Source organism: Tachypleus tridentatus, chromosome 3 (genome assembly GCF_004210375.1).
Source record: "Tachypleus tridentatus isolate NWPU-2018 chromosome 3, ASM421037v1, whole genome shotgun sequence".
Classification (NCBI taxonomy): Eukaryota; Metazoa; Arthropoda; class Merostomata; order Xiphosura; family Limulidae; genus Tachypleus; species Tachypleus tridentatus.
Genome location: NC_134827.1, coordinates 115,747,262 through 115,762,417, shown reverse-complemented (window position 1 = coordinate 115,762,417; position 15,156 = coordinate 115,747,262). Strand labels below are relative to the sequence as shown.

Below are 15,156 nucleotides of genomic sequence, written 5' to 3'. Positions count from 1 at the left end.
TTCATACTCTACACAAACCACGGAATAAGACAAATAGCAAGTTTCATACTCTACACAAACTACGGAATAAGCCTAATAATAGGTTTCATACTCTACACAAACTACGGAATAAGCCTAATAATAGGTTTCATACTCTACACAAACTACGGAATAAGACAAATAGCAAGTTCATACATCTACACACAACTACGGAATAAGCATAATAGTAGGTTTCATACTCTACACAAACTAACGGAATAAGCCCTAACAGTAAGTTTGATACTCCCACACAAACTACGGAATAAGCCTTATAGCGAGTTTCATACTCTACACAAACTACGGAATAAGCCTAATAGCAGGTTTCATACTCTACACAAACTACGGAATAAGCCTAATAGCAGGTTTCACACTCTACACAAACTACGACATAAGCCTAATAGCAGGTTTCACACTCTACACAAACTACGACATAAGCCTAAAATTCGATCGTGTACTTCAAACAAACTACGGAATAAGCCTAATAGTAAGTTTCATACTCTACACAAACGACAGAATAATATATATGCAAAAACGGCTCGTTTGGGTTAAGAAAATATTTTACGTAGAAGAGTAGGTTTCATACTCTACACAAACTACTGGATTAAGCCTAATAGCAGGTTTCATACTCTACACAAAAATACGGAATAAGCCTAATAATAGGTTTCATACTATACACAAACTACGGAATAAGACAAATAGCAAGTTTCATACTCTACACAAACTACGGAATAAGTATAATAGTAGGTTTCATACTCTACACAAACTACGGAATAAGCCTAATAGCAGGTTTCATACTCTACCCAAACTACGGAATAAGCCTAATAGCAGGTTTCATCCTTTATACAAACTACGGAATAAGCCTAAGAGTAGGTTTCATACTCTAGACAAACTACAGAATAAGCCTAATATCAAGTTTCATACTCTACACAAATTACGGAATAAGCCTAATAGCAGGTTTCATACTCTACACAAACTACTGGATTAAGCCTAATAGCAGGTTTCATACTCTACACAAACTACGGAATAAGCCTAATATCAGGTTTCATACTCTACACAAACTACGGAATAAGCCTAACAGTAGGTTTCATACTCTACACAAAGTACGGAAAAAGCCTAACAGTAGGTTTCATACTCTACACAAACTACAGAATAATATACATGCAAAAACGGCTCGTTTGGGTTAAGAAAATATTTTACGTAGAAGAATAGGTTTCATAGTCTACACAAACTACGGAATAAGCCTAATAGCAGGTTTCATACTCTAGACAAACTACGGAATAAGCCTAATAGCAGGTTTCATACTCTAGACAAACTACAGAATAAGCCTAATAGCAGGTTTCATACTCTACACAAACTATTGGATTAAGCCTAATAGCAGGCTTCATACTCTACACAAACTACGGAATAAGCCTAATAGTATGTTTCATACTCTACACAAACTACAGAACAAGCCTTATAGCAGGTTTCATACTCTACACAAACTACGAATAAGACTAATAGTAGGTTTCATACTCTACACAAACTACGGAATAAGCATAATAGCAGGTTTTATACTCTACACAAACTTCGGAATAAGCCTAATAGCAGGTTTCATACTCTACACAAACTACGGAATAAGCCTAATAGCAGGTTTCATACTCTACACAAACTACGGAATAAGCCTAATAGTATGTTTCATACTCTACACAAACTACAGAACAAGCCTTATAGCAGGTTTCATACTCTACACAAACTACGGAATAAGACTAAGAGTAGGTTTCATACTCTACACAAACTACGGAATAAGCATAATAGTAGGTTTCATACTCTACACAAACTACTGGATTAAGCCTAATAGCAGGTTTCATACTCTACACAAAATACGGAATAAGCGTAATAGGAGGTTTCCCACTCTACACAAACTACGGAATAAGCCTAATAGTAGGTTTCATACTCTACACAAACTACAGAATAAGCCTAATAGCAGGTTTCATACTCAACACAAACTACGGAATAAGCCTAATAATAGGTTTCATACTTTATACAAACTACGGAATAAGACAAATAGCAAGTTTCATACTCTACACAAACTACGGAATAAGCATAATAGTAGGTTTCATACTCTACACAAACTACGGAATAAGACTAACAGTAAGTTTGATACTCTACACAAACTACGGAATAAGCCTAATAGTAGGTTTCATACTCTACACAAACTACCGAATAAGCATAATAAAAGGTTTCATACTCTACACAAACTATGGAATAAGCCTAATAATAGGTTTGATACTCTACACAAACTACGTAATAAGCCTAACAGTAGGTTTCATACTCTACACAAACTACGGAAAAAGCCTAATAGTAGGTTTCATACTCTCCACCAACTACAGAATAATATACATGCAAAAAAACGGCCTGTTTGGGTTAAGAAAATATTTTACGTAAGGGAATAGGTTTCATACTCTACCCAAACTACGGAATAAGCCTAATAGCAGGTTTCATACTTTATACAAACTACGGAATAAGCCTAAGAGTAGGTTTCATACTCTAAACAAACTACGGAATAAGCCTAATAGCAGGTTTCATACTCTACACAAACTACTGGATTAAGCCCAATAGCGGGTTTCATACTCTACACAAACTACGGAATAAGCCTAATATCAAGTTTCATACTCTACACAAACTACGGAATAAGCCTAATATCAAGTTTCATAATCTACACAAACTACGGAATAAGACTAACAGTAAGTTTGATACTCTACACAAACTACGGAATAAGCCTAATAGTAGGTTTCATACTCTACACAAACTACGGAATAAGCATAATAGTAGGTTTCATACTCTACACAAACTATGGAATAAGCCTAATAATAGGATTGATACTCTACACAAACTACGTAATAAGCCTAACAGTAGGTTTCATACTCTACACAAACTACGGAAAAAGCCTAATAGTAGGTTTCATACACTACACAAACTACAGAATAATATACATGCAAAAGCGGCTCGTTTGGGTTAAGAAAATATTTTACGTAGAAGAATACGTTGATACTCTACACAAATTACGGAATAAGCCTAATAGCAGGTTTCATACTCTACCCAAACTACGGAATAAGCCTAATAGCAGGTTTCATACTTTATACAAACTACGGAATAAGCCTAAGAGTAGGTTTCATACTCTAGACAAACTACGGAATAAGCCTAATAGCAGGTTTCATACTCTACACAAACTACTGGATTAAGCCTAATAGCAGGTTTCATACTCTACACAAACTACGGAATAAGCCTAATATCAAGTTTCATACTCTACACAAATTACGGAATAAGCCTAATAGCAGGTTTCATACTCTACAGAAACTACTGGATTAAGCCTAATAGCAGGTTTCATACTCTACACAAACTACGGAATAAGCCTACTATCAGGTTTCATACTCTACACAAACTACGGAATAAGCCTAACAGTAGGTTTCATACTCTGCACAAACTACGGAAAAAGCCTAATAGTAGGTTTCATACTCTACACAAACTATGGAATAAGCCTAATAGTATGTTTCATACTCTACACAAACTACGGAACAAGCCTAATAGCAGGTTTCATACTCTACACAAACTACGAATAAGACTAATAGTAGGTTTCATACTCTACACAAACTACGGAATAAGCATAATAGTAGGTTTTATACTTTACACAAACTTCGGAATAAGCCTAATAGCAGGTTTCATACTCTACACAAACTACGGAATAAGCCTAATAGCAGGTTTCATACTTTACACAAACTACGGAATAAGCCTAAGAGTAGGTTTCATACTCTACACAAACTACGGAATAAGCCTAATAGTATGTTTCATACTCTACACAAACTACAGAACAAGCCTAATAGCAGGTTTCATACTCTACACAAACTACGGAATAAGACTAAGAGTAGGTTTCATACTCTACACAAACTACGGAATAAGCATAATAGTAGGTTTCATACTCTACACAAACTACGGGATAAGCCTAATAGCAGGTTTCATACTCTACACAAACTACGGAATAAGACTAATAGTAGGTTTCATACTCTACACAAACTACGGAATAAGCATAATAGTAGGTTTCACACTCTACACAAACTACGGAATAAGCCTAATAGTAGGTTTCACACTCTACACAAACTACGGAATAAGCCTAATAGCAGGTTTCATACTCTACACAAACTACGGAATAAGCCTAATAGTAGGTTTCATACTCTACATAAACTACGGAATAAGCCTAATAGTAGGTTTCATACTCTACACAAACTATGGAATAAGCCTAATAGTAGGTTTCATACTCTACACAAACTGCGGAATAAGCCTAATAGCAGGTTTCATACTCTACACAAACTATGGAATAAGCCTAATAGTAGGTTTCATACTCTACATAAACTACGGAATAACCCTGATAGTTAATTTCAAGCTCTACACAAACTACGACACAAGCCAAACTTTAGGTTTTTTTAATTCCAAATGTCTACTGACAATAAATACAGAACTGTTAACTAAATATGTACTGACCAAGAGCAATGCGGTCTGCAGTAGCCTCTCTGTTGATCCAAAAAGAAACCCAAGAGAGGACCACGAGCATGATACATGGGGCGTACACCTCGATCACAAAGTAACCCATGTGTCTCTGCAGGTGAAAACTTGCCAAGAGCACAGAGAAAGGACCTAAAGACAAAAAACAAAACAACATATCCTTACTTGTCATGAAAGTTATTTACTAACAAATGCACTGAAGACAAAACCTCGAAAACACTATAGGCATAACTTCAATAAAACGTAGCTTATTCAGTATTTTTATATAAGTATTTTCTTGGGTGTCCAAACTTGGACATTTCGTGGTATCTATCTTACAAAGGTCCAGTTTTCACTTAGAGTTAACCAATATGTCAAACACAAAATGTATCGTTTGGTTTGGTTGTAATCAAATCCACCTTAAACGACATTACAATATGAAATTCTCCTTACTTACTCTGCCTGAAATGGTCCGTCTGGTTCCCACTTGGTTTATCTATCAAATCAAATTGCGACATCTTCATATCCGGATGAATAACAACTCTTCTGGCTGGGTTCCACAGGTACAAAACATCAGCTGATGAGTAAGCAACTACAGATGCGGGAAGAAGACAGAAGCAGAAAACACGTACTAAAACAATTAAACACTGAAGATTATTCAGTAATAATATAAACCACACATTAAACAGATGAGTTACAGTAATAATATAAACCACACATTAAACAGATGAGTTACAGTAATACAGACCACATATTAAACAGATGAGTTACAGTAATATAAACCACACATTAAACAGATGACTTACAGTACTATAAACCACACATTAAACAGATGAGTTACAGTAATATAGACCACACATTAAACAGATGAGTTACAGTAATACAGACCACACATTAAACAGATGAGTTACAGTAATACAGACCACACATTAAATAGATGAGTTACAATAATATGGACCACACATTAAACAGATAGATTACAGTAACATAGACCACACATTAAACAGATGAGTTACAGTAATATAGACCACACATTAAACAGATAAATTACAATAATATAGACCACACATTAAACAGATGAGTTACAATAATACAGACCACATATTAAACAGATGAGTTACAGTAATATAGACCACACATTAAACAGATTACAGTAATCTACACCACACACTAACCAGTAAAAACAACCTACAGCTTCCAATTCGGAGTGGACAGCGCTGCATGTCCATTGGAAAGTTTTCCAGGTTCATTGGACAATCTGCCTTTATGGTCAGTCTACAGAAAGAAAATCTAATGTAACGATCAGTGTTAACACAACATAGACAATATTAATGTGGAACATTTGAAGTACAGCTTCACTGATGTGAACAGTACTTAAGGTTTGACTATAATGACAGTAACAATAAGTATATTGTATATCTGAGCTATAGTTTTGACTATAAAGACAGTAACAATAGTTCGAGGACCATTGCTAAGGACTAAATTATAACGACTTCATATTTAACCAGTTCAGGTACGTCAGCCCTGCCACGTGTTTTCTTCCAGCAAACAAACTCTGGGCAAATACTCGATGTTGCTACGGCTGAGAAAGCTAAACTGAAAATTAAATAGTGAGGAGTTAGTCCTAGTGTGTACTGTGTTCTAGAAAGTCGGAATTTTCACCTCACAAACATCATCGACCGGTTTGCTTTCTTCTCATTGGTTACTTCTCTTGACGTTACTGGTAGCAAGACTCACAAAATTTCTTTTCTTCGACAGATCTGAAATCAACACAATCTGAATTCGAAGATAGAGAGAGCTCTGTTTTTAACCTTACCAGTAAAAGAATCGGTTGACAATGATCTTGTTACATATAACAATGGTAGACAGAGTGTACAAAGACGTGTTACTGTGTGGTGATTAACGTTGTTATATGTAACAATGGTAGACAGAGTGTACAAAGACGTGTTACTGTGTGGTGATTAACGTTGTTATATGTAACAATGGTAGACAGATGTACAAAGACGTGTTACTGTGTGGTGATTAACGTTGTTATATGTAACAATGGTAGACAGAGTGTACAAAGACGTGTTACCGTGTGGTGATTAACGCTGTTATATGTAACAATGGTAGACAGAGTGTACAAAGACGTGTTACTGTGTGGTGATTAACGCTGTTATATGTAACAATGGTAGACAGATTGTACAAAAGACGCGTTACTGTGTGGTGATTAACGTTGTTATATGTAACAATGGTGAGACAGAGTGTACAAAGACGTGTTACTGTGTGGTTATTAACGCTGTTATACGCAATGGTAGACAGATTGTACAAAAGACGTGTTACTGTGTGGTGATTAACGTTGTTATATGCAACAATGGTAGACAGAGTGTACAAAGACGCAAGTTACCGTGTGGTGATTAACGTTGTTATATGTAACAATGGTAGACAGATTGTACAAAGACGTGTTACCGTGTGGTGATTAATGCTGTTATATGTAACAATGGTAGACAGATTGTAGAAAACACGTGTTACCGTGTGGTGATTAACGCTTGTTATATGCAACAATGGTAGACAGATTGTACAAAAGACGATGTTACCGTGTGGTGATTAACGCTTGTTATATGTAACAATGGTAGACAGATTGTACAAAGACGCGTTACCGTGTGGTGATTAACGCCTGATAATGTAACAATGGTAGACAGATTGTACAAAGACGTGTTACTGTGTGGTGAATTATTGTTGTTATATGTAACAATGGTAGACAGATTGTACAAAGACGTGTTACTGTGTGGTGATTAACGCTGTTATATGCAACAATGGTAGACAGATTGTACAAAGACGTGTTACCGTGTGGTGATTAACGTTGTTATATGTAACAATGGTGACAGACAGATCGTACAAAGACTTGTTACCGTGTGGTGATTAACGTTGTTATATGTAACAATGGTAGACAGATTGTACAAAAGACGCGTTACTGTGTGGTGATTAACGTTGTTATATGTAACAATGGCAGACAGAGTGTACAAAGACGTGTTACCGTGTGGTGATTAACGTTGTGATATGTAACAATGGCAGACAGAGCGTACAAAGACGCGTTACTGTGTGGTGATTAACGTTGTTATATGTAACAATGGTAGACAGATTGTACAAAGACGTGTTACTGTGTGGTGATTAACGTTGTGATATGTAACAATGGTAGACAGAGTGTACAAAGACGCGTTACCGTGTGGTGATTAACGTTGTTATATGTAACAATGGTAGACAGAGTGTACAAAGACGTGTTACTGTGTGGTGATTAACGTTTTATATGTAACAATGGTGACAGATTGGCACAAAGACGTGTTACTGTGTGGTGATTAACGTTGTTATATGCAACAATGGCAGACAGATTGCACAAAAGACGCGTTACTGTGTGGTGATTAACGCCAGATATGTAACAATGGCAGACAGAGTGCACAAAGACGTGTTACTGTGTGGTGATTAACGCTGTTATATGTAACAATGGTAGACAGAGCGTACAAAGACGTGTTACTGTGTGGTGATGAACGTTGTGATATGCAACAATGGTAGACAGATTGTACAAAGACGCGTTACCGTGTGGTGATTAACGTTGTTATATGCAACAATGGTAGACAGATTGTACAAAGACGCGTGTACTGTGTGGTGATTAACGTTGTTATATATAACAATGGTAGACAGAGTGTACAAAAGACGTGTTACTGTGTGGTGATTAACGTTGTTACATACAGCAATGGTAGACAGATTGTACAAAGACGTGTTACCGTGTGGTGATTAACGCTGTGATATGTAACAATGGTAGACAGATTGTACAAAGACGCAAGTTACTGTTTGTGATTAACGTTGTTATATCTAACAATGGTAAACAGATTGTACAAAGACGTGTTACTGTGTGGTGATTAACGCTGTTATATGCAACAATGGTAGACAGATTGTACAAAAGACGTGTTACTGTGTGGTGATTAACGTTGTTATATGTAACAATGGTAGACAGATTGACAAAGACGTGTTACTGTGTGGTGATTAACGTTGTTATATGTAAAAATGGTAGACAGATTGTACAAAGACGTGTTACTGTGTGGTGATTAATGTTGTTATATGCAACAATGGTAGACAGATTGTACAAAAGACGCGTTACTGTGTGGTTATTAACGTTGTTATATGCAACAATGGTAGACAGATTGTACAAAAAGACGTGTTACTGTGTGGTGATTAACGTTGTTATATGCAACAATGGTAGACAGATTGTACAAAGACGCGTTACTGTGTGGTGATTAACGCTGTTATATGCAACAATGGTAGACAGATTGTACAAAAGACGTGTTACTGTGTGGTGATTAACGCTGTGATATGTAACAATGGCAGACAGAGTGTACAAAGACGTGTTACTGTGTGGGGTGATTAACGTTGTGATATGCAACAATGGTAGACAGAGTGTACAAAGACGTGTTACTGTGTGGTGATTAACGCCGTGATACGCAAACAATGGCAGACAGATTGCACAAAAGACGCAAGTTACCGTGCTGTGATTAACGTTTTATACGTAACAATGGTAGACAGATTGTACAAATACGTATTTACTGTGTGGTGATTAACGTTGTTATATGCAACAATGGCAGACAGATTGTACAAAAAGACGCGTTACTGTGTGGTGATTAACGTTGTGATACGAAGCAATGGTAGACAGATTGTACAAAGACGTGTTACTGTGGGGTGATTAACGTTATTATATGTAACAATGGTAGACAGATTGCACAAAAGACGCGTTACTGTGTGGTGATTAACGTTGTTATATGCAACAATGGTAGACAGATTGTACAAAGACGTGTCACCGTGTGGTGATTAACGTTGTGATACGCAAGCAATGGTAGACAGATTGTACAAAGACGCGTTACTGTGGGGTGATTAACGTTATTATATGTAACAAATGGTAGACAGAGTGTACAAAGACGTGTTACCGTGTGGTGATTAACGCTGTTATATGTAACAATGGTAGACAGATTGTACAAAGACGCAAGTTACTGTGCGTGGTGATTAATGTTGTTATATGTAACAATGGCAGACAGATTGTACAAAGACGTGTTACTGTGTGGTGATTAACGTTGTTATGTGCAACAATGATAGACAGATTGCACACAAAGACGTGTTACTGTAAGTGATTAACGCTGTGATATGTAACAATGATAGAGAGATTGTACGTGCCAAGTGTTACTGTGTGGTGATTAACGTTGTTAAATGTAACAATGGTAGACAGATTGTACAAAGACGTGTTACTGTTTGGTGATTAACGTTGTTATATGTAACAATGGTAGACAGATTGTACAAAGACGTGTTACAGTGTGGTGATTAACGTTGTGATATGTAACAATGGTAGACAGATTGTACAAAGACGTGTTACTGTGTGGTGATTAACGTTGTGATATGTAACAATGGTAGACAGATTGTACAAAGACGTGTTACTGTGTGCTGATTAACGTTGTTATATGTAACAATGGTAGACAGATTATACAAAGACGTGTTACTGTGTGGTGATTAACGTTGTTATATGTAACAATCGTAGTATAATACAAAGCAGAAAATTCGCAAAAATCGCTTGTTCGTGAATTACTATATTGATTACTGGACTTGGTGGACATTAACACACAATATCCAGTTAAATGATGAAAGCAACGACACCTAGTGAACAAATGTATCTGTACAATCATTACTTCGAAAAAGTACCACAACGTTTTCTGTCATGGGTTCCTTGGATGTGATGTTTAACTATATATTACAGAACTAAGTAATTAGTAGTGGACAGCCCTTCTAACCTAACCCTTCTAACGGATAACCATGGAGAGTACAATGCTTTTACAGATTGACGTCCATGTTTCATGTAAAATCTCACAACTTTACTGGAAATCAGATTGATCCTTTTTGCAGTTTTTGTCTTCATTTTTGTGAGCATCAAACATTGAACCTAGCCATTTCTCTCCTTTCTTACCCCCGGATCATTTCTTGTCATCCGTACAGCTCTTATTTCAGGAAGAAAGTTTGTTTGCTTTACCTTTGTCCTGCTGATGTGGGGTCAGGACCTCGTCCAGAAGGTGTTAACGTTACCAGTTAGGGTGTTATAGTTTGTTTTTTGTATACATCGTGGAATCATTAGTACCTCGAGCTTTACCCTTTGGATTCTTGGCGAAGAACATACAGTTGACCATACCTTGACATTAACATCCGTCATCGAATCACTGTTTCTTCGAGGTTTGTCTGGTTAATTCCAGAGTTCAAAGCGGTTGACCTCTTAACGTATGAGTTGTTGTTCTCTGCCGCCATAGAAATAATAAAATTCTTCCAACCATCCTCCATCGGTTAAATCGTTTTCACTACTTAGGCTTAAGTGCCTTCCTTTATTTTTTCGTTCTAGTTTTAGTCATACTGAAAGTTCAAAGGTCAAAGGATGATGTTCACAGATCCTTTGACCTTTAATCTCAAGATGGCTGGTATGGATATTAAAACTTTAATTAAAATAAAGTACAGAACAATGTTTCGACCTTCTTAGGTCATTTTCAGAGTAACAAAAGTTCTGTACTTTACTTTTGTTAAAGTGCTAATACCCATACCAGCCATCTTGAGAATAGATTGTCATTCACTGAATCGTCCACTGGTCAGCCACTACATGTAACTCCAATGAACCAAGAATACTAATGATGTAATAAGAACATGAAACACTGGTTCGAGTCCAAATTTAACAGTGGTATTGTGGTAATATTTCTCTAGTGAATAATTGTTTTATTATAGCTATAAAACAGAGAGTAACCTTAAAGCTTTGCTAACTGTAGTTTCTTTTTTATATATTTTTTTCTTGTTGAGCTCTTGGGAATAAATCTTTTCCAAACTTAACTCAGAAATATTTAGAGTAAAAAACAACAACCTACCTCGATGAATACAGCACTTTGCCGTTCTGCCGGAGACGCATGAATTTGTTGGGAGAAGTGATTGTATGGAGATAAGAGTGTTTTCCATTATAGAAGTTAGTGTCTGGGCGCCAAATCCTCTCGAGCATAGAGACAGAGAGCGCAAGTGTCGTCATGGATCCCGTGAAAGCTAGCCTTCTATCTATCCAGCTTTGCCGGAAGTAGCAATCCATTGAATAACTCTGTAGAAGAGTCAGTTAATAAGTAAACACTGCCACCTAGCGGATTCATCAGGCAAATTCTTAATAATACTTAAAATATTCACTCTTTACAGTGGTTAAGAAAGAACATGATGAACAATAGAGAATAATAAGTTTCTCAGCCACACGATATATACTGTATCCAGTGTCGACTTTGTTAGCCACCGGATATATACTGTATCTAGTGTTGACGAGGCCTAGCATTAACATTGGTGTATTATTATCAGGTCATTCCACAAGGAATGTCGTTTTTGGAGATAAGTTTAAATGCATATTTCTTGGTTTATTGAAGTTATTCTTAAAGACATATGAGATGACTAGATAGCATTAGGTGTAAGCTAGTTCGTTTCTTTACTAGTTTCTGATTTATTTATTTTAGAAGCCCCAGTTATCATGGAGATACCACATGAGCACATAAGGTATCTAACACTTTACCAGTTCAGAAAATGGAAAAGTGCTACCGAAGCTGCGTGAATCATACAAGAGGTGTACAGTTATGACATTCTGAGTGTCAAAGATGGTTCAATAAGTTTAGAACTGGTGTCTGCAGTCTCACAGATGCAGCTCACACTGTTGAGTTTGATAATGACCTGCTTTTGGCATCACTTGAGAAGGATTGTGCTGTAACTGTTGAAGAATTAGTCCAGAAACCCAATTCATCTCCTTCCACTGTCCCTCAACATTTCCAACAACTTGTTAAAGTTTCAAACTTGGGAAAATAGGTACCATATGAGTTGTTAACTGATAACCTGATAGGACAGGTAGACATCTATATATCTCTTCAATCATCAAGTTTCGTTTTTCAAACCGCTTTGTGACTCGAGAGGAAAAATGGATACTATATCAAAATGTGAAGAGTCACGACAGTGGATTAAAGGAAACATGGATATCAAAATGTTTTAAGACAGTGGGTTAATACAGTATAACCAGCTACACTACAGCGAAGTTGAACCCTAAGAAAGTTTTGTTTAGTCTTTGTGGAATAAATGTGGTGTAGTACACTTTGAGTTGTCATAACCAAACCAAACAATCTCTGCTGAGAAATACTGTCAGCATCTGAACCGACTGAGCACTGTCCTGAAACAAAAAGACCTGCTTTGGTGAATGGAAAAGCAGTTGTTTTCCATCATGACAATGTACGTCCTCAGGCTGATAAGGGATGTTTTCCACCATGACAATGCACGTCCTCAGACAGATAAGAGTTGTTTACACTATGACAATGCACTTCCTCAGACCGATAAGGGATGTTTTCCACCATGACAATGCATGTCCTCAGACCGCTAAAAGTTGTTTTCCACCATGACAATTCACGTCCTCAGACCAATAATGGATGTTTTCCACCATGACAATGCACGTCCTTAGACCGACAAGAGTTGTTTTCCACCATGACAATGCACGTCCTCAGACCAATAGGAGCTGTTTTCCACCATGATAATGCACGTCCTCAGGATCACTTTCAGTAAAATCTGAAGAGCTTGTTTTCCCCTTATTCTCCTCATCTTGCTCCTTCAGATTACCATCTCTTCAGAAACTTGGAACATCATCTGGATGACAAACTTCTATGGATGAGTTAACAATAGCCTTTATCATAAAACCACCTGATTTTTATAAGCGTGGTGTTGAAAATATTTTGAGACGTTGACAGATTGTTATTGAAGGTGATGGAAATACATGATTAATTAATGTTATTACTTGAATTATTTCTTGTCCTTTTAGTGTTACAAACGACATTACTTATGGGACGACCCGATATATTTATTAACTTTTATAAGTAATTTACAACTCAAACAAGATAATCAGAAAACACTGCTCCCTAGAGGGCTAACGCTATTATCCAGTTCATTTACAACTTTCTAAATGTTCCTCTATAAAGTAGAGCAGTTAGTCAACAAACACTGACATCTGTTGGGTAAACCTTATCGTTTAGGTTTTCAAACACATTCCAAGCTTAAATTCTGTAGAGTAAGACAGTTAATAATTAAACAGAGCCTCCTAGCGGAATAATCTTAAAATAACGTCAAAAGTAATTAAGTCTCACGATATTAATCAACTTATTGAGCCTGCATAATTGTTTTTGTTTTACCTATGCTAAAATTCACCCTCTTGCGTTGAAGACTGAAACCATTTTGTTCTACGTTAACTAACTGAGTTTGGCGATTACTGTTAAACTGTTTTCTTTAAGTTGGTCCCTAAATCTGGTGTTTTATTGGTGTTGAACACTAGAATAAATGCTTTATCCGTAGAGAGATATTATCGCGTTCGTAGCGGTCACTAAAGATAAATTACCTATTCACAGTGAACATTCCGAGGAAAACCGGCAAGCAGTAAAAAAAAAAAAAAAACATAAATTGCCTTTGAGATAATACTAAATTGGGCAGGATGACTGGTTTTATATACAAAGGAAAATATTCACTTTTATTGTACTTCCTTTAAAATGACTCAATAAGAAAATGTAGCTGCAGAACCAATGTTCACGTGAAGTGTGGTTCGTGTCTGCTTCAATCCGAGTCACTTTGTTGACGTAACTCAGACAGTAATAAAAACAGAGAAACAGCATCCAAATTACGCAACAACGTACAAACCAAAAACAGAGAAAAACGAACAAAGAGAGTTAAGTTTGAGATTACTTGATGGAGGATATGGACGTAAACAAAACTTGTCCAACTAAAGTCTGAATCAGTTTGAGATTACTTGATGGAGGATATGGACGTAAACAAAACTTGTCCAACTAAAGTCTGAATCACTTTGAGATTACTTGATGGACGATATGGACGTAAACAAAACTTGTCCAACTAAAGTCTGAATAACTTTAAGATTACTTGATGGACGATATGGACGTAAACAAAACTTGTCCAACTAAAGTGTGAATCAGTATGAGATTACTTGATGAAGGATGTGGACGTAAACAAAACTTATCCAACTAAAGTCTGAATCAGTTTGAGATTACTTGATGAAGGATAGGACGTAAACAAAACTTGTCCAACTAAAGTTTGAATCAGTTTGAGATTACTTAATGAAGGATATGTACGTAAACAAAACTGCTTTTGACGAAAGTTTAACCACCAAAAAGTTAAAAACGAGTTAAAAAGAAAAGGTTATGACACTGATAAAGTAACCATCTAGTAATAATAAAAGTTTACAGCTCATATAGCACAAGATATAACACTGAGCTCGTGGAAGTAAACTTATAACACAATAGCCATGATTACCAAAATACAGTATGTATAAACATATGTTCATATAATATTACTAGTAGTTATACGTTTGTATCGTTTGTCTAGAACACTGTCTGAAAGAGCTTTCACGTTAGTCCGAAGAGCAGATACAAATTTAGGTGAACTATTTATCTAAAATAAATAAATAGAAAGGTATGAGGAAAACAAACGGAAGGAAGGACTTAAAAACTCGAGACAAGAAAACAGCAACGAAACATTACAAGTGACAAAGTGTACTAACCATATCAATATTAC

The 15,156-nt window shown here is 36.3% G+C and overlaps 2 protein-coding genes across 2 annotated transcripts in view; one reads left to right on the top strand and one right to left on the bottom strand.

Moving 5' to 3' along the window:
• LOC143245991 (gamma-aminobutyric acid receptor alpha-like) overlaps window positions 1-12,859 on the bottom strand; it is a 35,289-nt gene extending 22,430 nt beyond the window's left edge. Inside the window, exons 1-5 of the mRNA XM_076492242.1 lie at window positions 12,710-12,859; window positions 11,448-11,668; window positions 5,726-5,808; window positions 4,991-5,125; window positions 4,534-4,686 (exon numbers count right to left, since the gene is read on the bottom strand). Of these exons, the coding sequence (XP_076348357.1) occupies window positions 4,534-4,686; window positions 4,991-5,125; window positions 5,726-5,808; window positions 11,448-11,668; window positions 12,710-12,859 (742 nt within the window). The remainder of the gene's footprint in view (window positions 1-4,533; window positions 4,687-4,990; window positions 5,126-5,725; window positions 5,809-11,447; window positions 11,669-12,709) is intronic.
• Window positions 1-15,156, top strand: part of LOC143246174 (gamma-aminobutyric acid receptor alpha-like) — a 317,756-nt gene that overhangs the window by 229,051 nt on the left and 73,549 nt on the right. The window lies entirely within an intron of this gene.